At 37.3% G+C, this 25,013-nt stretch overlaps 2 protein-coding genes across 2 annotated transcripts in view; both read right to left on the bottom strand.

Moving 5' to 3' along the window:
* Positions 1–25,013, bottom strand: part of WDFY4 (WDFY family member 4) — a 346,483-nt gene that overhangs the window by 234,609 nt on the left and 86,861 nt on the right. The window contains 9 exon segments of the mRNA XM_043980868.1: positions 2,485–2,573; positions 4,523–4,684; positions 6,197–6,270; positions 8,450–8,602; positions 9,346–9,536; positions 10,846–10,957; positions 14,692–14,837; positions 16,246–16,477; positions 20,398–20,576. Of these exon segments, the coding sequence (XP_043836803.1) occupies positions 2,485–2,573; positions 4,523–4,684; positions 6,197–6,270; positions 8,450–8,602; positions 9,346–9,536; positions 10,846–10,957; positions 14,692–14,837; positions 16,246–16,477; positions 20,398–20,576 (1,338 nt within the window).
* Positions 22,585–23,024, bottom strand: LOC122739001 (10 kDa heat shock protein, mitochondrial-like). The gene has a single exon (XM_043980871.1). It carries the CDS (start codon positions 22,982–22,984, stop codon positions 22,676–22,678), a length of 309 nt encoding a protein of 102 aa, XP_043836806.1. The 5' UTR covers positions 22,985–23,024; the 3' UTR covers positions 22,585–22,675.

Genomic DNA, 25,013 nt, shown 5'->3' with positions numbered 1-25,013 from the left:
GTGTGTGAGGTGGGAGGGGAGAGAGAGACAAAGAGAGAAAGACAGACAGACAGAGAGAAGAAAAACAGGAAGGAAAGAAGGAAGGAAGAAAGGAAAGAAGGGAGGAAGGAAGGAAGGGAGGGAGGGAGGGAAGTAGTGAGGGAGGGAGTAAGGAAAAAAAGAGAGAAGAGAAGAAAAATGAAAAGAAAGAAAAGAGATCTTGGGAGATTTATTTCACTTTTCAGGTTCTCATTTTCCTAATTGTAAAATGAGAGGTAGTTGGACTAGATGAGTATTTAGAGCTGCTCCCAGCTCTAAAATCCTATCATCCCCTGCAACCCAAAGAAAGAGAATCCATAAAAAGATCTGTCCTCATGTATCTGGAATGATCGTAACCTAGAGTGGAAGGCAATTCTGAAGTAATCAAGTCCAACCCGCTGATTTTGCAGATGAAGAAACTGAAGCCCAGGAAAGTTAAGTGACTTCCCCAAGGTCACACAGCTGTTAGATGTCAGAGGTAGGATTTGGGTGCAGGTTCTCTGACTCTTGAGCCAGTGCTCTTGTGATTACATCACTCTGTAACTTAATTATTAGCATTTAACTTGGTGGGAGCAAAGGATAGACCTAAATAACCTTGTTGTATGTCCTGTTTTGAGTATTAATTTCTTTAAACTATGAAACTGCCAATTATAGATGTTTCAAGCTGATATTCAGAGAGGCAGCCTGAGGGTAGGGAGAAAGACAGCGAGGTCCTCTAGTCAGAAGACCTGGTTGGGTTATTGTTTCACACACTTTTCTTATCTGTTTGATTACAGACAAATCATTGGTTGGATGATCAAAAGCAAGTCGCTTTACTGCTCAGTTTCTGTTTTCTTCATCTAAAGTGGAGATAATTAATATATAAATATATAATATAATCTCATGTTTTATATAGAATCTCTATTTTATATATTATGTATATATTATATGTATTGTATAGGTACATATACTATATGTATGTGTATTTATGTTTTATATATATGTAGTATTTTAAGATTTGTAAAGTGCTTTTCTTTTAAAATGATACTATAGAGTAATAAAAATATTATTCTATATTATAAACAATGTACAGATTATTATTGTGAGAAAATAATTATTAATAATGGGTTTTTGGGTGGAACCCAGAACACACACAACACACACACACACACACACACACACACACACACATTAGGAACTCTGGGTGGTTTCTCAGAGCCAGCCCAGAGTCAATAGAATTAGAGATTAGACCTAACTCAGTAGACAATAGAGATTAAAACCACACCTACCTAAAAAGCCTTTACCCTCAGTAGAGCATCTGTCTTTCACTAGACCTGGATCTTAGCCCAGTGCTGCTCATTTTAATATAGACCACCCTCAGGTCCAGTAAACCATAGATTTGAATGATGCTAGTCAATTAGCTTGTAACAGTGTGCTAAGGGCTGCCTCTCCTCTGGTTCCTAGGAAGCTTGCTTTCTCTCCTCTCTCTTGGCCTGGGAAGCTGAAGGAGGCAGCCACTTGTCTCCCTGAGCTCTTCTATCTATCTAAGTAATGTAGGTGTTCTGAACTCTAATTCGGAGCCATGTGCTCTCTCTTTACTAGCATTTAATGTAATTAGTAAATGCTTAATGCCCCAAAGTGGTGCAACAGTCTCTAATTTAAAAGTAGCAATATATTAAAAACTCCAGCTAAGTTTCCCAATAACTTACAACAGGGACAGGCTTCCCCCCAATATTTTAAATGACACAATATATAACATATAATATATAGATTATATGTATTACAAGGGACTTCATAAAAATTTGAGTCATTATTATTATCTTTCATTTGTAAAAATATTAACCTCACATAGTTTGTGTTTCTTTGCCTATAGAGATCTTTGGCACTGGAAGCAATCTCAGATAAAGGTCATCTAGTGTAACCCCCTCATTTTACAAATGAGAAACTGAGGCCAAGTTAGGTGACTTGCTTAGGTGACAAAGGTAGGAAGTGTTAGATCTGGTATTTAAGCCCAGGTCATAGAATCATAGGCTCAGAGCTAGAGGGGAGCACTTTGTGCTGTTCTCTGCCCATAGAAGCTACTTAATAAATGATTGTTAGAGGCCTCTAGTCCAGTTTTCATTCTTTTACAAAAGAAGAAATTGATACCTTGAGTGCTTCAATGGCTTGCTCAAACTCACACAAGTAGTAAATACCAGAGGCAAGATTTAAACTCAAGTGCTCTTCCAACTACATCATGCTGATCCTCCCTCATGAGGTAAGTATTTTAGGGAAATTGTGAGAATAAATATTGGATATCTTCTTTTGGGGGGGGGGGCAATGAGGGTTAAGTGACTTGCCCAGGGTCACACAGCTAGTAGGTGTCAAGTGTCTGAGGCTGAATTTGAATTCAGGTCCTTCTGAATCCAGGGCCAGTGCTTTATCCACTGTGCCACCTAGCTATCCCACACTAAGATAACACTGAAAACCAGCCCTAAAGAATCTCACCTTCCATGGAGTCCAAACTCTGATCCATTCTGATCTGTTTTTCATTTACCGAAGAAGGTTTTAGAGTATAGACAATAAATAATCCAATCCTTTAAGGAAACAAAAGGAGGGGGCAGGGGAAGAAGGAAGTAAGAAATGTTATTGAAGCACATCTTTTTTGGGCATGTCATCAGTATTTTCTGACCAGGTTCAACTCATGTGTAACTTGGGACCTGAGTTAAAATACTACCTTAGGTAATGATTAGCTGAATGATCTTGGTTTTAACCTCTCTTGGCCTCGGTTTCCCCCATCTGTATAATGGGTTAATAATAGCACTTACTTCATAGGGATGTTTTGAGGATCAAATGAGGCAACAGATGTAAAGTTCTTTGCCTACCTTAAATCAGTATGTAAATGCTAGCTACTATTATCATTGTTATCATAATCATAAAGCATTATCAGAGGCAACAAAATGTAGGCCATTAGATTTATCATCAGAGTGACCTCAGTTCAAGACCTTTATAACTTATTAGCTCTGTGACCTTGGCCAAATCATTCAATTTTCCTGGGTCTCAGTTTCCCTATTTTTAAAATGGAGAAGTTGTACTATCTGGATGCTAACATCTTTATTGCTAAATCTATGACTGCATGATCAACCCTTTTGTTGAGGCTGAACCCATGGTCACATTTAGGATCTAGTGGAATTTCCCCCCATCTGTGCAGAACTCATCAGTAGTAGGAAAGGTGCTATTATCTTAGATAAGGAAAGAATTAAGAGTATGTCTACCTTTTTGTGTTATTTTGTGTTAAAGATGTTTTTAATTCCAAACGTTCTCTCAGAACCAGAGAATAGAGAGCTGAATCTGGAGTCAGGAAGATGAGTTCAACCCTTCCCTGTGATAATAACTGGATATTTAAGTAATGAAAGTTAGTTTACCTAATTTCCCCATTTGTAAATTGGGGAATCAAAAAGAAATTCCTATTGATACTAATTGTATTATTAACACATTAAAGCTGAAACCTTATAAACCATGCATCATGTAGATAAATGAATCTACAGAATCTATCCCAACATGGCTGCTGATATGGGTGGAAAATGAAGCATAGTAAAACTGACCGGCATACACTAGAAGGAGGTAGGAAGGAGGATGCAACAATGAGTCAATCAGAAATGGAAGTTTTGCTACAGTCCAACTTGGAGAATGGCTCCTCTGCTAGTAGAAGTCAGTGGCTAGTTATTTGCCATGGGCACTGAACTGCTTTCCTACCTTGGACTGTGAGTTTCTTGAGAAAACAACAACTTTTTTGCCTTTCTGATACCTAATGGTTTTCTTACCCTTTCCCTCACTTGTACTTCTAATATTTCAAGTAAAACTAGAAATTATCCATGGCAGCAACACAAAGTTTGCCACTATCAAAAGCAGAATGTGAGAAGGAAGATGATTCTGCAAATAAGACTGATGCTCATGATAAAATGGTGATCATGGAAATGTGGGAGGGAACAGGACTCACATAGGACTCTGAAAACTCTGGGAATTCCAAAATCGGATAATTAAAAACAAAAACAAATAATATTCACAATGCTACTTAATAACCTCAACTTCTATCCAATCTTAGCTTTGGACCAATTAATAAATAATTTAAATAACTAGGAATAGTCTATACATTTAAGTTCTACAAAAATGGAATCTTGCTTTCAAAGAAAAGGCAAGTAGGTTTTATTTATATCATTAAAGCGTTAACATGCTATCCATTAACCCATTAATAATAGGTGTGGGGGGGCAGCTAGGTGGCGCAGTGGATAGAGCACCGGCCCTGGATTGAGGAGGACCTGAGTTCAAATCCGACCTCAGACACTTGACACTTACTAGCTGTGCTAACCCTCACTTCCCCGTAAAAAAAAAAAAAAAAAAAAAAAAAAAAAAAAAAAGGTGTAGGGGCTAATTCATATTGTTGTTGTGAGGTGAAAATGAAATAATATATATGTGGGTATAACCAATATTAAAGTTCTATTAAATTGTTAGTTATAATTATGATAATAATGATTGTTATTATTACCTAATGACATCCTGGGTATTGAAATGTCTCTTCAGCAAATGACCCAGGATGGAAGTGATGGTGGAGATCTTGGTTTGACTGAGAATGGGGTCATTAAAGAGGAAGACGAGCCTTGGTATCAGTTGTACCCGGTGAGCCATTTCAGCATTCCGAGGCCCTTCCCTGGTGAGAAAGGAAAAGAGACGGTAAAAGCATTTACTGGAAAGAGCCAAATTTGCTGCATTTCTGCTAAAAAGGTTTGCAGACTCTGCTAGTTCCATGGACCTTTGACTCCTGATGATTTCTTGGCAACCTCTCAAAACAATGTCAGACATTCATTGAATATGTGTCTGTTACCAAAAACCAAAGTCTGCACTGGGACACTCCTCTTCATCTTCTTCCTTTCCACCTCCGCCTCCCGGAAGCTGCCACATTTAGAGATGTTCAAACAAAGCCCTAATTATTGACTTGTAAATCTGTGCATCGGTGGAAAAATAATGTAGATCACATAAAGCTCAAACAAAGGCATGAGACATGTACGTGATCTCTAACATCCCCAGGCTTTGGCAATAGCCTAGATACTGCTGTTATTCTTCAGTGGATTTGTCTGGAGTGTATGTCTTGCTCATTCTTTGAAACCACAAAGTGAATAAGTTCATATTAGCTTAAGTCATATTTTTAAAAGGATTTCTAGGTATTCACATCCCTTTTTTTTCAGTTTCACAAAAAAATGTTCTCACCCTAAGAAAACACCTTCTCCTACAAATTCTATTTTTAAAAAATAGAAATAAAAAATCAGTGATGAAACTCAGTCCTCTTTTCCCCCTTCATTCAAATTGCATTATTCACTATGGCCAACAGAGTTAAAGAACAGGGACAGAAAATTCCTAACTGTGTGTGTGATTTTCAATTGTGAAATCAAAAACAAAAATAAATATTGACTTCACAGGATCCAGGTATGGGTGTTGAGAATTCCACTAGATGTCACTGAATAATCCTGTTTTGCTGATCATCACGAGTCCTTGCAAGTCAGGTAAAAAGTAATGAGCCGGGGCAGCTAGGTGGTGCAGTGGATAGAGCACCGGCCCTGGAGTCAGGAGTACCTGAGTTCAAATCCGGCCTCAGACACTTAACACTTACTAGCTGTGTGACCCTGGGCAAGTCACTTAACCCCAATTGCCTCACTAAAAAAAAAAGTAATGAGCCATAGAAGCAAAAAGGATTATGTTCAATGATGTATAAAGAGTTGGCATCCTACAACAGGACTGGTTCTACATAGAAGCTATCTCCACAGCCTGTTAGAGTTAGCCAGTAAGGTTAAAGTCAGAGTTACACAACAGGGTTAGTAAATTTCTCTTTAGTCACTAAACCCAACAGGGTTGCTGATATTCTCGATTTCCCAGGAAAAGGCTTAGTTCCACCTGATTACTCTTATCAAAGATGATAAACAGGGGGTAGCTAGGTGGCACAGTGGATAAAGCATGGCCCTGGATTCAGGAGGACCTGAGTTCAAATTTGGCCTCCGACACTTGACACTTACGAGCTGTGTGACCTGGGCAAGTCATTTAACCCTCATTGCCCCGCAAAAACAAACAAACAAACAAAAAAACACAAACAAACAAACAAACAAACAAAAAAAGATGGTGAATAAAGTCAAAGCTGTAGGAAGGCAGAAGTTCTCACTGGATATCCTACCTTGGTGACCGAAAAATTTCTATGAGATGGGAAAAGAGGGCAATATCTAGATTTTCTGCTGTGTTCATCCAGAGCTGAAAGACAGAAAAATATACCTTGAAACATAATGCCATATGAAAAGACATGTTTATGGAGAAAAGAGTGGATGGAGGAAACCTACAAAGCTTATCAGAATTCCATTAGTCACAATTTAGAAACTCTATAAGAAATATACTAAGATGTTCATAATCTTTGACTGAGTGATCTTATTGCTGGACTTATAACTCAAGAAAGTCATAGTTAAAAAAAAGGCACTTCTATCTACATAAATATTCATAGCAACACTTTAAAAAACTACAAAGAACTAGAAATAAAACAGGAATCAATCAATTAGGGGGAATGGCTAAACAAAGGAATCTTATGGAGTATTATTGTACCATAAAATGATAAATATAATGAACTCTGAAAAACTTAGGAAGAATTTTTTTTTTACATTATGTGAACTGAAGTAGAACAAAGTAAGCAGGAACAAGGGAGAACAAAATGCACAATGATGCAATGAAAACTAAAAAGGGAACATCATGATGACTGACTGTGATGACCCATCTTGATCCAAGAGAACAAAAGGCTTCTTTTATCAAAAGAGAGGAATGAGAGAAGGAGAGAGGAGGGATTATAGATGAAGAAGGTGGCAGATACTGTTAGATATAGTCACTGTACCTCTTGGATTTCTGTAAATGTTTTTCTTTGTTATAAATGAGTATTCAGGGGCAGCTAGGTGGCACAGTGGATAGAGCACCAGCCCTGGATTCAGGAGGACCTGAGTTCAAATCCGGCCTCAGACACTTAACACTTACCAGCTGTGTGACCCTGAGCAAGTCACCTAACCCCAATTGCCTCACACCAAAAATAAATAAATAAATAAATAGATAGATAGATAGATAGATAGATAGATAGATAGATAGATAGATAGATAGATAAATAAATGAATGAATGAAAATAAAGGAGTATTCAACATCTATGTTTGTGGAGGGATATTAAGGGGGAATGATTGTAGAATAAAAACAAAATACATCAGTAAAATTTGAAAGTATAAATTCATGTATCAAAAGTAATATTTTGTATTTAACTAAGCTATTTGTTGAGCTGTTTAAAGCACCAAATAACTTAAATGGATAAGTAACCCCCAAAATAAAGGGACAGTAGACTGACAGATGAAATACAAGATGGAAAGTCCAAGGACTGTTAGCTCTACTCTCATCTTTATCACGCTCTCCTGTGCACCTGTGAAATAAGATCTTCCTTCTCTTTGCGTTAGTTTTTCCATCTATAAATTGTTAATCATAAATCTTGGTAATCATAAATCAACCCACTCCACAGAACAACTAGAAGCACAAACCAATCTATAAAATGCATTGAAATCAAGGCAGCTAGGTGGCACACTGGATAAAGCACCAGCCCTGGATTCAGGAGGACCTGAGTTTAAGTCCAGCCTGAGACACTTGACATTTACTGGCTGTGTGACCCTGGGCAAATCACTTAACTCTCATTGCCCAGCAAAAAGAAGAAGAAGAAAGGAGAAGGAGAAGGAGAAGGAGAAGGAGAAGGAGAAGGAGAAGGAGAAGGAGAAGGAGAAGGAGAAGGAGAAGGAGAAGGAGAAGGAGAAGGAGAAGGAGAAGGAGAAGGAGAAGGAGAAGGAGAAGGAGAAGGAAAAGGAGAAGGAGAAGGAGAAGAAGACAAAGAAGAAGAAGAAGAAGAAGAGGAGGAGGAGGAGGAGGAGGTGAAATTACCCTGCCTCATTATTTGAGGAAAGGGGAGAAGAGGAAGGGGTGAGAATATGTTGCTAATGTTGCAAATCCATGTGATTGTTATTATTGTATTTGCCCCCAAATTACCCCACCAACATAGTCTTTAGGATATATCTCCCATGGTAGGAATTAAGGGTAGCTGGGGATCACTGGATGAGGAAAAATATCATCCAGTCCCTACTGATCCTATTAAAGCTTAAAACTTTACTAAGACTTTTAGGATACCCTATATTATTTATTACAACCTTGACAGTCACCAATAGACATAAAAATAGGATTGTGTATCACATCATGAATCTCCAGTGTTTTTTCTAAACATCAAATATTATTATTTATTTTCTAAGTATTTATCAAATTTCACATGGTTGTACTAACACTGTCCTTCTTGGGCATTTTCCTGCTCTCTTCTCACTTTTTCTTTTTGCCACAGCAACATTTTCAGTAGGAAATGTTTTTCCTAATTTACCTCAAAATTGCAGAGAACATGTTGGAATATGCCGAGGTTTGTGATAGTAGAGGATCCAAAGCCCAGCTCAACAGTGCCAGCAACAGAAAGGATCAGCTGGAAAATTCTGTTGTTCAACAGTTGCATTTTCTTCTTGAGGAGCAATGTCAGTATCTGGAAAAAATGGAGCAAGATCTCTCTATACAACAGGGTCCAATTTCCTCATCAATAAATATCTTTTTTTCTTTATGCCTTTCTGTACATTTACAATCTGTACCCATACAGCAAAGAACTGGCTCTGCAGATGTTTTGCCCCAAACCAGTAAACTGACCTAGCGAAGGCAGTCACTATGTAGAAATGGCAATTCATCATTAGTACACTAATGTGGCTTGTGCTTCCTTGGGAAACTTCAGTTACAGACACTTTGAATCAGATGTAAGCTCATTTTACTCTGAAAGTTATGCAGGCTATCATAGCTTGGAGGCTTTATCCATTCTTTCAAAGTATTTGGCATGGTCAAATGGCTTGACATCAAAAAGAGATGTGTTGTTTTCATAGGAAATGACACTAAAGAAGATATATTACCACCTTTGTTGTTTCAGTTTAAGGGCCAGAGGGCCTGTCCATCTCACTTACAGATGAGAACTTCTATATATGCTGCCTCCCCTTATTATAGTGTGAGCCCCTTGAGATCAGGGCTTGTCTTGCTTTTCTATTTGTAACTTCAGTACTTTACACAGTGCTTTCTGTAGAGTAAATTGCTCAGTCTTTTCATTCATTCATTCAGTCATTTATCCTTCATCTATGTGAACACCAGACTTGAGGAACCACTAAAATGAGTCTCCTCTCTTTCATGCAGCCAGGAAGGCACTTTACTGCCTTTGGCTTCCAGGGTGAATACTTGATGCTTTATTACCTGGTATCCATGGATGTGTTTCATGAGGTTGTCACACATGGCACTGCTGCTCAAGACAGAGTGGAGGACTTTAATGGCAGCATACATGGTGTGGTCATCTGTAGCCAGTGAAATCATTCCCAGGAGAATGGCAGGTCCACCAATGAAGTTCAGACTGTTGGCAGCAGGGATGGAGTGGAACACCCTTACCCCTAAGGAAAACCCAAGGTTTCAGGTAATCACTTTCTACTTTAAGACCACTAAAAATTATCTAGTAACCTAAATGAGCCAATGAAGCTTCCAATTTTTTTCTTTTCTTTTCTTTGTTTTTTCAAAGATAGAATTCACAGAATCACAGAATATCAAGAGACTTTATAACCATCTAGTCAGACCTGTACATGAACAAGGATTCCCCTCTACAATATACCTAACAATTGGCTGTTTAGTCTCTGCTTTAAAACTTTCGATAAAGAAAGACCAACATTTCTCAAGGCAATCCAGTCCACTTTCAGATTGCACTAAGTCTTAGAAGCTTTTCCTTGAATTAAGCCCAAATGTTTCTTTGAAACTTCTATCCATTTCAGAACACCTATGGAGAACTTGGCGTCACCAGAGGACTAGCATTGAGATACCTTTCCCTCTTCTTTACAGGTGCAAAATGAGACATATGGTGTCATTTATGGCCAATGTGATGTTTAATGTTGCTTAACTATGTTTCTTCATTACAATTAAGGGTTCTATAGGACCTTGAGGTCACTGAGACATGAAGGGGTAGAGAACTGGATAGGAAATTCCCAGATGAAAAAACTCCCTTTATTCAACACGCATCAACACCTGCTTTTCAACTTGCAACTTTGGAGAGTTCGTGGCATATTCAGATTAAGTGCTTGACCAGAATCACATATACATTATGGGTCACAAATAGGACTTGAACCCAAATCAGCCTACCTTTAATGTTAGTTTTTTATCCACTCTCCATAGTATCTCATGAAATGACACCATTTTTTAAAAAAGCATCAATAAAATATTTCCTTAAAAAAAGAGAGGAGGTAAGGAAATTGGAAAAGTAAATTGGATTGATTGTAAGAGTGAATGAAAAAGTTGTTTTCTATCTAGACCTAAAGAGAGATCCAGGGTTTGATTTATGAATATTGATATGAATTGAAAATTAGTGAGACAGCTCCTTAATTGTACCTTGGAGTCTGGATTTCAATGTAGTTCTAAACCATCTATCTAAATATAGTTTTATACTACTATTAGTGAAAATTCATACTTCCCTTTTAATAAAGCACTATTTTAAAGGGGAAAATGTGGAGTGACATTTAAAAATGTTTTCAAAGTTTAAAATGCTTAGGATGGAGACTACTCAATATTTTTTCAGATCACCAAATGATAAACTAATAAGAAATTCTAATTAGTTTCTATGAACTACCTCAGTGTTTCATTCACCTGATAGACTTTTGTAGTCAGAACCCCCAGAAATCCCCATTCCCAAGACTTGATTCCAATACCTATACATACCTAAATGACCCACAGCAACTGCTCCAATGGTACGAAGGGAGCCTGAAAGGTGTCCAGCAGAATTTCTTACCAAGAAAACTGGCATAGAATTGTCCCGGGAGGAAATGTTCATCTAAAGAAATCACAAATAATTCTAAATAATCATGTAACATTTTTGAAAAGGAAGGAGGAAAATTTTAGGAGAAATAAGTTATTTTAACCTGAGCGAGGAATTTAGCCAATGAAAGGAAACCTTAAGTCTTGCTTTTAGTGCTAAAATCTAAACTCAAGCCTAAGGATATATGCACATCTAGTTTAATTACTAGAATGATAATTAAGTACATTCAATGTCTTCAATCATTTATTCTTTCAAACTTTTAGGATCTTTTTTAGAAACTAAAGTGGGCTTGGAAATATGAGATATAACTTCTATTACAAGGTCTGCCAATTTTTCAGTTGGAGTGGGTTAGGCATCAAGGTTATTCTAATACCCTAATGTAACCTGCTTGATTCATTCCACCCAATGTTATAAGAGCATTTCGTGAAAGCTATATAGTAGCTTCATAGCAGGAGAAAGAAGGGACATTACCACATTCTAAATCTGAAGCCATTTATGTGTCTTTCACATACTAGATATAGGTGGTATATGTCAAGCATGTTACTAAGCAGGACAAAAGTACAAATTCAGTCCCCAAATAGGACAATTACTTGTAGCCATCAATCAATGAACAATGATGATAATAGCTAACATTTATATAGTGATTTATAAAAATTTGTAAATTTGTAAAACACTACAAATATCTCATTTTTTCCTCCATAATGACCCTGGGATGCACCTGTAGGTGCTGTTATTATCTTCTTTTTATAGATGAGGGAACTGAAGCAGTCGTTTAATATTACCTGCTCAGAGTCACAAAGCTAGTACTCCTCAAAGGCAAGATTTGAACTCAAATCTTCTTGACTCAAGCTCTAATACTCTATCAATCCACCCTCCACCTAGCTATCTATTTGCCAAGTACTGTACATAGTACATAAGTGTGCAATTTGCCAAACACTGCATCTGTGTACTATGTGCCAAGTACTATGCATAGTGTGTGTGTGTGTGTGTGTGTGTGTATACACACACACACACATAGAGATAGAGACAGAGACAGAGATAGACAAAGACAGAGATAAAGACAGAGATAGATATGATAGAGATAGAGACAGATAGAGAGATTGGATGGTGTGTTGTGTATACTATTATACTATTTCCTATATACTATATGCCAAGCAACAGTCCCCGACCTCAAGGAACTTACATTTTATTGGCAGGAAAATGCACATTTATGTATTATATGCCTGATGTAATAATGTAGAAAATTTATATTATATATGTCATATATGTCTTTGTGTACATTATATCTATGTTTGATATATGTATAAAATATAACTATATATCTCAAATAAAATAAAAAATATGCAAAATAAAGACAAGGTAATTTTCTAGAGGGCCACTAGTAGTGCAATGGATAGAATGCCAGTCCTGGAGTCAGGAAAACCTGAGTTCAAATCCAAAATCAAATACTTACTAGCTGTGTGACTCTGGGCAAGTCACTTAACCCTGTTTGCCCCCGTGTCCTCAACTATAAAACGAGCTAGAGAAGGAAATGACAAACCACTCCAGTATCCTTGCCAAGAAAACCCCAAATGGGGTCATGAAGAGTCAGACACAACTGAAATGACTGAACAACACCAATTTTCTGACAGAATAGGAAATGAGAGGAACAGGAAGGGTCTCCTCTTGGAAGTGGTGCTTAAGCAGAGAAGCATGGAAGGTAATATGGTATAGTAGAGAGGGAGCTGGATTTGGGGTCAGAAGAATATGAGTTTGAATCTCACTGAAGACACTGCTGCATTACCCTCAGAGAATCACTTAACTTCGCCTACCCCCAATTTCAGTTTCTCCATCTGTAAAACAGGGATGATTTTGCAATCACTTCACAGTGGTTGTTATAGGCTCAAATGAGAGAATAACTGGAAAGTGTGAGCTCTGCCACAGACTCCCTGCTACATGAAGTTACTAGGGAGAATAATAGGAATGTATAAACACACATGCATTTATAACTGATTTTTTAAACCGCTCAAAAACCTCAGAGAATACACTCTGATAGCTAACCTTTGTTTATGAGTGGTACTTTATATAAATTAAACCCATTTAAAATTTTAAACCCTGTAATTTGGGTAGTATGGGAATTATTTTCCTCTTTTTACAGAAAAGAAGAGGTTCAGAAAAGTTATGGAGTTCTTTGGCAACAGATTTTTAGCATTTGTTAACGTATCAAATCCCTTCTGTTGGAATGTGAAGTTCCTTGAGGGTAGAAATTGTCTCACTTTTGTATTTATTTCACTGATATCTAACACAATTTCTGGCACATAGTAGAGAACTTAATACATGCTTGTTAATTTAAGAACTGACTTTTTAAATGACAGTGGGGATCCATATGTGTCTACAGGCAGATAGGGAGGAACCAATGGAGAGGCAGAAGATCTTCCTGATTCCAAGCCTGGTGCTCTATCCACTGTGCCACCTAACTACTCCATTCCACTACTTGCTAAAGTTCAGCCCATGGAATAGAGGTAGAAAGACAAAAAGGGATAATTGAACTCCTTGCTACTTTCTAAGTGGAATTTGTCAAAGAAAAAAAGAGAGAGAATAGTTCTTTTTGACTTTACTGTTTAATGTTGATTGACTTGAGGCTAAATAGAGTGAAGCAGTCCTCTTCCAGAGCTCCATAATTCATCTATTTTCTCTAAGGTTTTTGGGGACTGAGCTGATATGGCCCTACCATTACTCCCCAGAGCTGGACCCACCATGGGAGCTCTTAGCTAAAACTAGCTCTAAACCAAATTCAAGTCAGAGTGAAATAATCGTAGAATTATATTTGTTTCAAGATATTATTTTGGAATAACAATGGTTGACTTATCATTTGGATTGTTGTTCCTTTGAATTTTCTTTTTCCATCGCTTTGGAAGGAATATAACCATTAGATAATAATTTTCCACTTGTGCAGGCTGTGAGTAAATGGAGGCTAGTACCAGATTTATAGAAATTGAAATTCACCACAAGAATCACCTTCACAACATTGTATATGTCTACCCTGTTCTTCCATGTTTCTCATTCCCCTACTGCAGAAGTTCCAGGGGATCTCACATCCCTCTAGAATCCAGCACAAATTCCACTGCTTGTAATTTGAATCAGTTTACTTTCTAGTGCCACCTTAACTTTCTAGATAAAATAGATTACTGACCTTCACACACTCTGTGTCCAGCCAAAGGGCCTACATGCTATCACTCATCACATTCCATCTCCCATCTCCATGCCTTTGTAAGGCCTTCCCCCATGACGGAGGGATAATCCTCTTCTAATTTGTGCATCTTTAGAATGCCTAGATTCCTTCAAAACTCAGCTCAAGCACCCACCCCCACAGAAGACTTTTCCTAGATCCTCAAGCTTCTAGTAGCTCCTCTCCCCACCTCCCCACCCTAACCCAGAATTATTTTTTTGTTAGCATGTTTTGTATCTACTTACATGTAAATACCTTATTTCTCCAAATAGGATAAAATCATAAGCTAGATACAACTTCATTGCTGTCTTTGTATCTCCAACACTTTGGACAGTGTTGGGCATATAGTCAGCACTTAATAAATGTTTGGTTATCGGTAATTTTTTTTCCTCGTTCAGTTCATAATATTTGTGTGTCTGGGTGCACATATTTAAACATATATTAATCTCAATACTATAAAAAACTCAAGAAGAAAATGAAATGATGATGATAGTTCTAGAAAATAGACAAGAAAATAATAACAAAGACAAAAAAAGGTTACCTCTTTGGCGATCAAGCGGCTATCGACTTCATTATAAACATTCTTGATCTCTGCCACATTTGTGAGGTTTGAACTGGCTACATTAAGCCCAAAGGAAACTCGTTCCTCCGCAACAAGGGTCATGGCTTCCCGGTCAACATCCTCACCTAAAATGAGATACTCAAAATCATTACAATGTTATCTTAAGACTGATTGATGGTTGCTTTCCTCATTTTATGAGGTTAATTATTGCTGCAGGATCACAGATTTGGAGACAGAAGGGGCCCTGAAGGTTATCTGATCCAATCTTCTCCTTTTACAGATGAAGAAATTAAGGAACAAAGAGTTGAGGTGTTTTGTCTAAGATCACACAAGTCGTATCAAGTTGTGATTTGAACCCAGATCTTCAAACTTCAATTGCAGTGTGATTTCCACTATCCTCTACTTTCTCTCTTAGTTCCATTTTACAAATAGGAAATTAAGTCATAGAGGAGGTGAAGCATCTATTGGTATACACTGAATTAATAACCCAGTGACAAATAGGTCACCACATTCCCATCTGTTGTTAAGGTCAGGCATTCTGGTTCTCAAAGATAATTTGTAAAAAAAAAATCACATAAGAATTACCTTGCTATTAAAAATCTCTATGAAATGGAGCTATCTTCACAAAAAGCAAAGTGCAAAATAATGAGCAAGCTGAGTAACCTCAGAATCGTAAACTCAAAGCCATGAGATTTATAGACACCATGATGACTCTTCTTAAAAGCAATCTTCTGTCTAACAATACCGAAATAGGAAAATTTTTGATGAAATTTTGAGACTGAAATTTGTTTTAGTGTTACCATAGAAGCATAGTATGAGAAAGGGAGTCATTTTTGCTTTTCCAAATTATTGCCAGACCATGGTACACCAGCCTGGATTTTTAATCTATGTTCCTCTAAATGCTAATACCATTGGGTATAACAAGAGAAACTCAGATCTGGTGATACACAATCTATATGCCAGGAGGTCAGATAAATCAACAGACCATCTTTATAGAAAAACCTTTTGACATTGTTTGAAATGAAGGAAAGAGCCACCCTCCAAAAGGTAGTGGGGCTTTAATAGGTAGATTTATTTCTGCATCTTTCCAGGAGGGATTTGACCTCCATGACTTTCTAGCGCATAGAGAGATGCTCTCTCTACTTGAACAGCCAGCAATCAATAATGAGAATGTAGATGTTTTGTCTGCCTGTTTAATAATTGAAGATAACAGCATACTTTAGTTAAAAAGCTTCTTCATTAAAAGGAATGTAACTTATTTATCGCTCTCTTGCTTGTCCATTCTCTCTCTGCCGACGTATTATACCCTTCCATTATGTGATGCTATATATTTGAAATCCATGGGATGTTACCATTTCCTTTTCTGTTCCTTTTTGTGTTGTGTTGTAAATATGTAATATCCCAATTACAGAGGTCTTTCTTAATGACTCACCCACACTAAGTTCATTCTTCATAATACAATATAAATAATTGTATGTCAATTAAAAAATAATAAGAGGCAGCAAATGTTCCATAGATCAAAATATAGCATACCCTGAACCATCACAGCTTGGAAGTTGCCACAGTATCTTGGGCCAAGTTTGTTAATAACTTCCAGAGTTTCCTTTGAAATTGCTTCCTCAAGCAAGTAGGTAGGGCCAAGCCGCCATATTAAAGATGATTTCTGTTTCCAGACTTGAGGGGTACCTATATATCCATAGACATCAACAAAGGATGAAGGATCCATTGAAAGGAAAGAGCCTGGTAAGGCTTGGATATACAGCATCTGTAAGAAATTAAGATTGTATGTCACAGGACTATTTGGGGGAATTTCTCCCATTGGTACTTCCCCAGGTGAAACAATCAATTTTCCAAACACATAATACTACTTGAGAATGCTTTGAAGAGCCTGGAACATTCATCTCCCAAATCTTTCCTCAGCTATGAATAAAGAAGAATGTACAAATGAAGGAATCAATGAATAAATAAAAAAGGATTTATTAAATACTTACAATGGACCAAGTGAGACTCATCCTTTATAGTCTAACTTAAGTCACATTTCCCTCAAGAAGTCTTCCTAGTACTTCAGACCACATTGATCTTTTCTTTCTTTGGCCCCTACTCTTTAAGTAATAAAATTTTATTCAGAATAAAATTTATTTTATTTTTGAATTAAAAAGCATTTATTTTCTTTTCCTCTCTCCCAGCTCCCCACTCACTAAGGCCCCCCCACTTAGGGAAGCAGAAACAAAGCCCTTATCACTAATATGTGTAGTCAAGCAAAACAAATTCTAATGGCCTTGTTCATAGGATCTTGGAACTAGTAGGAACTTTATTGATTTTCGCCATCCAGGTTTCCTTTCTCTTTTCTCATTTTCTTTTAATATATGTCTTCTCTCTTCTCTGTATAACACCACTGTGATCCACAACACTCCAAGAAAGAGTCATTTCTGGATGAATGGATTTTCCAGCTAGTTTAGGGCCTACCTTTTAAAGCATACAACCTTTTATTTTAACTTTGGACCATCTTTACAAAAATCTTCCTAAAGTGGACCACACATTTCCCTACTTTCTTAAAGTATAAGGAACATGACAATCATTTTCAATGACTCAACATCATCAATGCAAATGGTAGCAATTCTACTGTGTTACAAAATAGTTATAACTATTGTACTGTTACAAAACTTACTTTTTGAGAAGCAAGGTGCTAGAAAAAGAGAACCTGAGTTGGTTTCTTGGTTCTGTAACATCACCTGTGTGACCTTAGGCAAGTCACTTCTGTGTAGGAAGTAAATTCCTCATCTATAAATTGGACCAAGGTATAGTGGGGTAGGACTAAATAACCTGTGAAGTACCTTCCAGTTCTAACACGATAGTCATCATAGGATGCCCTTAGGGCCTAAGTGGGTAGAATTCTTCCCCTGTGTAAAATGGCCCTAGATTGTTATGGTTTCTTTGAGATATAATAGTTTCTACCCCCATCTCCTACCTATTGAAAATTTAGTTCTTCTTACTCCTAAAGTAAGTCCTAAAATGCAAGTCACTTAATCTCTGCCCAGTTTCCTCATCTGTAAAACTGGAATAATAATAACACCTACCTCCTAAGGTTGTTGTGAGGATCAATTTAAATAATATTTGTAAAGTGCTTAGAATGTTTCAAGAAACCTAGTAGGCATTATATAAATGTTAGCTAGCATTAATAGTATGGCAGAAAGACTTCTGGGTTTGGAGTCAAAGGATTTGAGTTATAATTCCAACTCTCTGTGGCCTACAGCAAATAATTTAAACTCTCTAAAAGTCAATCTCCCTATCTGTAAAATGGGGGTGATAAAGTAGATGGAAGCTAAGGTCTCTTTCAGTTTACTTACATAATTAAATGATCCTATCTTGTTTCTGTTAAATTCAATAAACATTTATTGAGTGCCTACCATGTGCCTGGAACTGTGCTAAGCTTGCAAAAATAACATGATAAACTTGTAAAATTTTTTGCTGAAATAGAGTTTAAAACTCTCTATGCCGATGACAAGGTACTATGTACAGTTCTGAACCTGTACTCAGAAAGAACCTGGATTCAAATCCTCCCTCACACACAAGTTTTATTAAATATTTCTTTAGCTCTCAGTCTCAGTTCCTCATTTATAAAATTACAATAATACTTGTAAGATATACCTCACTGGGTCAATGTAAAGATCTACAGAGATAATGCATATAAAGTATTTTGCAAACATGAAGGCATCATATAAACATCAGCAATATTTGCCTCATCTGGATGCTTTATAACCCTTTCAAAAAAGGAAGTGAGATTCCTATGATAGGATTTACTCTCAGTGAATGTTGGTGATAGAGCCTAGCAATTATGGCTTCATTTTCCTAATTCTCACAAACTAATTAATTAATGATCTGTACTAGAATTTTTCTGGAGATTAATAGCAAGGTTACTGGTATATAATTTCTTGAATCAACCTTTTTTCTAGTTCAAAAACAAAGCATTTGCCCATTTGGGTTTTTCTGGTACATGTCCTGCTTTATATAATTGTTCAAAGGTTAGGAGAGGAATAGGGATTAGACCTGTAGTTTTGTTAGTATAGGGAACTCTCAGGTGAGGAAACACCTTTAAGCTCTGAAGTCTAGACCCATTTCTGCCACTTATAGTCTTGTGCCTGGAACTTATAGTGCCTGGAACACTGAGGACAGTTCCTCACTTGGGATCACACAGCCAGTGGGTGTCTGAGATGGCCCTTGAGCCTGGATCTTCCAGATTTCTCTACACATCATACCATGCTGACTCTCAAAGGGGGACCTCTTTGTTGGCAAAAACTGCCAACAGCCATTCCATCCATCCTCATATTTGTCATTTTTTTCATTATCCCTGAATACATTTTTGGGACTTCAGACTTCAATTTATTTCATGTTGCTAGATGTTTGGGGAGGCTTGCTTATTTATTTTTTTCTGCATTTTCACTTAATTGGCAACAGAGAATAGCGCATTGCAGGCTGGTCTTAAAGTCAGAACGACCTGGGTTGAAATCCTGCCTCTGATACATGTCACCTTAGTTAAGCCATGGACAACACTCTAAAACAGGGGTTCTTAATCGTTTTTGTGGCATAGACCACTTTGACAGTCTGAGGAAGCCTGTGGACCCCTTCTTGGAAGAATATTTTAAATGCTTAAAATAATACATGCTTGTATATATACATACAAACATGTTTATATATGTGTCTGTCTGTCTGTCTGTATGTGTATATAAGTATAATTACAAAGGGAACCAATGTCTTGAAAGAGTTATCTAAAAATAGAATAATACTGCAGGCTCCCAGGTTTAAAAACTCCTGTTCCAGGCCTATAAATTACAGTTAAGTGAAGAAGGGCATGGGAGTAAAGAGTGATCCTCAGGAGGGACAGAAAAGGCAAGGTCCAAGCTGGGAAGAAAGGAAATAGGATCTGAAAAGCCAGGATAAGTAGGTTCTATTTGTCTGTGGTGATCCAAGACTCCAAAGAGGTCAACTAATTATTGACCTAAGTCTTATGCCTATTAGATAATTCAGAGCCAAAGACATCTGTAAGAAATTAAAAGTCGAGATGTAAGGAATAATTTCCCTTCAGTTAAGGGGGAATTGATGGTTTGTCCAACTCAATCTGATTGCTCAGTTCTTTGGTCTTTCATCATAGCAGCTTCTACCCCTAGGCTCCCAACTAGTGCTAGGGAGCCAGAGTGGTCTTAGGTACAACCTGTCACATCTCTGATTCAGACACCCCTGACAAGTCATGGATCCACATCAGAGCAATGCCCCTGGGCAGTGATCCTACCCCTTCCTTGATCTTTTCTCTGTCCAAACTTCACTTTTATACCCCCTCCCTTCATTTTTCTCCTTAGCATCCATTAGGAAATTCATCTCAAGCTTCAGCAATAATGATGACATTCTTATGGGTTGGTGCTACTTTTTCATATTTACCTTTGTTGTGCATTTCTCCTTTTTGTATAAGTTCTTTCTCAAAACTGAGCTCATTGGACCTTTCCCTCATCAGGGGCTTCAATTTCTATTGATGCCATTTCCCTCAATAAATTAAGTGCAGATATCTCCAGAATGGAAATCAATAAGAGCACCAGAATTTAATAGCTAAAGGAGAGATTGCTGCCTAAACCTCAGTAAAGAAATAACTCTCCAGAATCTTTAGAAGCTTAGCTTTACGTCATTTCATTCTACCTTTGCAGATCCAATGAGCTGTCCATCAATGTAAGTGGAAACTGTACAATTTCTTTTCATTTCCTTAGTGACAACAATGGCCAGATGGTGCCACTGTCCGCTTGACAGAAGGTTGCCACAACGGAACTGGAGTCGACTTCCAGCAGAGGGTTCATGTATATCTTCTGGCTCCATTACATCTGCAATATATAGGAATGCACTTACATAAGAGCAAGGAAAAGCCACTCGTTTGTATACAGATACATATATATATCTGTTTGCTGTGTGTCTGTATAGGAAGGAAGGAAGGAAGGAAGGAAGGAAGGAAGGAAGGAAGGAAGGAAGGAAGGAAGGAAGGAAGGAAGGAAGGAAGGAAGGAAGGAAGGAAAAAACATTTATTAAATACCCACTATATGCCAAGAACTCTACTAACTACTGAGGATAAAAAATAGAAAGATCAAGATAATCCCTACTCCAAAGAACATATACTTTAATTGGGAGAGAGAACATATAAAAAAAATTCAGCTATAAGGCAAATGGAAAGGTCTAGAACTCCAAAGGGTGATATGGTGAGGCAAGTGACAAGTCCTAGAAGTCATCAGATTACAAAGATAGGTTAGATGAAAATACTGGAAAACTCCAGGGTATTGAGAAAGGTCATACTTTAAGGCCTAGAGGACCTTAGGAGGGAGGGACAGGACAGAGGGCAAACAAAGGCTAGTTGTCCTTTAGTCATTGGAAGGAACAGAGCTACTGGTTCTCATTAATCCAGTAGTTTAAAAAGTCAACCAGCCCTTCAGAGGAAAGCAAAAAGTGAGGCGGAAGGGGAAGGACACCTGTGTGTATGTATGCATGTGTGTGTGTATATATATATATATATATATATATAATGTGTGTGTGTGTGTGTGTATGTATATGTATATGTGTATGTGTATGTATATGTATATGTATACACACATATACATATAAACACACACATATATATGTGCATATGCATACATATATACATACACACACATAGGAGGCAGCATTGATAGAGTCTGACTCAGAAAGACCCAAGATAAAGTCTGGTCACTTACAAAAATTGACTGTGTGGCCCTGGACAAATAATTGAACCTGTGTTGTATCCCAGGCAACTCTCTAAGACTACAGGTTGCAGGCAAGGTGCTGATTTGTACTGGTGGAGGAATGCCTCATCAGGAGCTCTCTATAAACATTTATTAAGCACCTACTATATGCCAGGCACTGTACTAAGTGATATACAGATCAAATCATAGGTACACTTTTAAAAAAATTAACATAATACACATTTCTAAGACAGTACATATATATACATACATATACATATATATATAGGCATACTCAGGACTCTAAAGTAACCCAGATTTAATGATAACTATAGGCAGTATTGATGGAATGAGTCCTTGCTTAAGAGATATTGTGGGGGCAGCTAGGTGGTGCAGTGGATAGAGCACTGGCCCTAGAGTCAGGAGTACCTGAGTTCAAATTCGATCTCAGACACTTAACACTTACTAGCTGTGTGACCCTGGGCAAGTCACTTAACCCCAATTGCCTCACTAAAAAAAAAAGGGGGGGGAGATATTGTCCTCCTGCCTACAAAGTTATGATTTAGGATCTACTCTACACTGATATTCAGTTCCCTGAAAAGTTCCTTGGTTATCTGTGTGAGGTAATCCTGCACTGGGTAAGATGATTTTATGTTTGCAGCAATGTTCTAGTCTTAACAACAGGAAAAGCAGAACAGGGTGATTTATCACTAAACATGATGGACTGCCAACCTTGGAGACTATTAAATTGGTACAGACAGAACAAAGAGCAATGGAGATGTGCTTTTTTCTTGCCCTGGATAACCAGCATTAAGGGGGAAAGAGGATCTTTTAAGAAATGAGTTCTGTTTGGCTTGTGAACAGGAAGCAAACGCAAAAGAGCAGGGATCTTAATCTAATATCTACATTATCTAGCTGAAAAAGGAGGTGGAGGTGGAGGGACAGTGATGAAAGAAGTTTTCATAGAGGAGGTAATGAGGGGACACCTGCTCTGGGACTTAAAAGATGAAAAAATCTTATTTTCTTTCTTTTTTAAAATTCTTGGTATAAAGATGTAGATAGTGTCTTTCTTCATATGTCCTTTACAGTTAATCTGTGTAATTTTTTTTAGAGACACAAGATAGCCATTTATTTTAAAACAAGAGACCTGGAAATTATTTACATGATGAAACAAAAGATTTCAGAACTTCAGTGGAATGGGCAACTTTCATGACGCCACTTCATTAGTGATTTCAGTCCACATATTTCCCCAGGATGTCACTATCTCTAAATAAGAAATAGTCCTTGTCTTCTACAACGACTTTGGTGCCACCATATTCTAGAAGAAGAACGGTGTCTCCAACTTTTACACTAACTGGCTGAATCTCTCCACGCTTTCCTTTAGCTCCTGATCCAACAGCTACTATCGTTGCTTGTAGTACTTTTCCCTGAGATTTTTCTGGAAGCATGATACCTCCTTTGGTAACAGTCTCAGCTGTACTCCTCTCAACCAAAACTCGGTCAAGAAGAGGAAGAAATGTTCTAAAAGCTTGCCCTGCCATGGCTCCCGTAATGCCCCGCTGCCGTCGCTCTAGCTCAGTCCGTTCCCTCCGTCCCTCTCCAGCGCCGCTAGACTCGCAGCCTCTTCCGCGATACATGTGAACGTCCTAAGAGGGAGACGACTAACTCTAATCTGTGTATTTTTAAGAGTCAAAATAATTTATTTGCTCAAAGCCATTCTTAAAACTATTGCAGTTACTCTATACAATGTTCTCTTGGCTCTGCTCATTTCACTCTTCATTAGTTTCATGGATATCATTCTATCTAAGTATGATGCATATCAGTCTAACAAAGAACTATTTTATAGAGCTAGAAAAAAATAATTTTGGGGAGCAGCTAGGTGGCGCAGTAGATAAAGCACCAGCTCTGGATTCAGGAGGATTTGAGTTCAAATGAGGCCTCAGACACTTGACACTTACTAGCTGTGTGACCCTGGGCAAGTCACTTAACCCTCATTGCCCTGCCAATAATAATAATAATAATAATAATAATAATAATTTCATGCAGAAAAAAGGTGAAAAATATGAAGGGAATCAATGGAGGGAAAAGTAAGGTGGCCTGGTAGTATCAGATCTCAAACTATATTACAAAGTGATAATCATCCAAAAAATCTGGTACTGGATAAAAAATGGAATGGTAGATCAGTGGATAGATATGTATACAACACACAGTAGCAAATGACAATAGTAATCTAGTGTTTGATAAACCTAAAGATCTAAGCTTTTGAGATAAGAACTCAACATTTGACAAAAATTGCTGAGAAAATTGGAAAGCAATTTGGCAGAATCCAGGCATAGAACGACATATCACACCATATACTAATATAAAGTCATAGAAAGGAAAAATCGATAAATATTTATACATAAAGGATGATAGCATAAGTAAATTAGGGGCGCATGGAAAAACATACCTGTTAAATCTATGAATAAAGGAAGTATTTATCATGAAATAAGAGATAGAGAGGATCATGGGAAGTAGAATGGTTATTTTGGTTACAAGAAATTAAAAAGCTTTTGCACAAACAAAAGCAATGCAGCCAAAATTAGAAGGAAAACAGGAAACGGGGGGGGGGGGGAACATAACAAGTTACTCTTACAAAGGCGTCATCAAATATAGGGAACTGAATCAAATTTGTAAAAATAAGAACCATTCCCCAGATGATAAATGGCCAAAGGATATGAATAGGGACTTTTCAGAAGAAAAAAGTAATGCTATCAATAAAATGAAAAATGAAAAATATTCTAAATCACTACTAATTAAAGAAATGCAAATTCAAACAACTCTCAGGGACTACCTCACATGTATCAAATTGACTTACATGACAGAAAAGGAAAATGACAAATGCTGGAGGGGATGTGGAAAAATTGGGAAACTAATGCACTATTGGTGAAGCTGTGAACTAGTCCAACCATTATGGAGAACAATTATAAAACTCTGTCTACCCTTTGACCTAACAGTACCACTACTAGATCTGTATCCCAAAGAGATAAAATAGAAACGAAAAGGACCTATTTGTACAAAAAAAAATTATAGCAGCTCTTTTTGTGGTGGCAAAGAATTGGGAATTGAGATTCTTCCCATCCTTTGGGGAATGGCTGAACAAGTTGTGATATATGATTGTGATGGAATACTATTGTGCCATAAGAAATGGTGAGCAGGATGGATTTAGCAAAACCTGAAAAGACTTACAGGAACTAATGCAAAGTGAAGTGAGCAGAATCAGGAGAACATTGCACACAGTAATAGCAATGTTATAACAATGTCTGACTGTGAAATACTTAGCTATTCTGATCAAATGATCACTGACCATGATTAAAAATAATTCCAAAGGATCTATGATGAAAAATGTTATTCACCTCCAGAGGGAGAACTGATGAACTCTAAATGTTGATTTTAAGCATAATTTTTACTTTCTTTTTCTCATTTTATTTTCTTGTCTATGTTTTCTTTTGCAACTTGGCTAACATACATGACTCCAAATGTCTAATTTATAACAAATTGCTTGCCTTCTCAAGGAGGGCAAGGGGTAGG

Source organism: Dromiciops gliroides, chromosome 2 (assembly GCF_019393635.1).
Source record: "Dromiciops gliroides isolate mDroGli1 chromosome 2, mDroGli1.pri, whole genome shotgun sequence".
Classification (NCBI taxonomy): Eukaryota; Metazoa; Chordata; class Mammalia; order Microbiotheria; family Microbiotheriidae; genus Dromiciops; species Dromiciops gliroides.
Note: the sequence above shows the minus strand (reverse complement) of the source record. Positions and strands in the feature narration are given on the sequence as shown.

What these genes read in the sequence shown, in the direction of transcription:
- LOC122739001 (XM_043980871.1), bottom strand. Translation starts at nt 22,984, where the DNA reads ATGGCAGGGCAAGCTTTTAGAACATTTCTTCCTCTTCTTGACCGAGTT.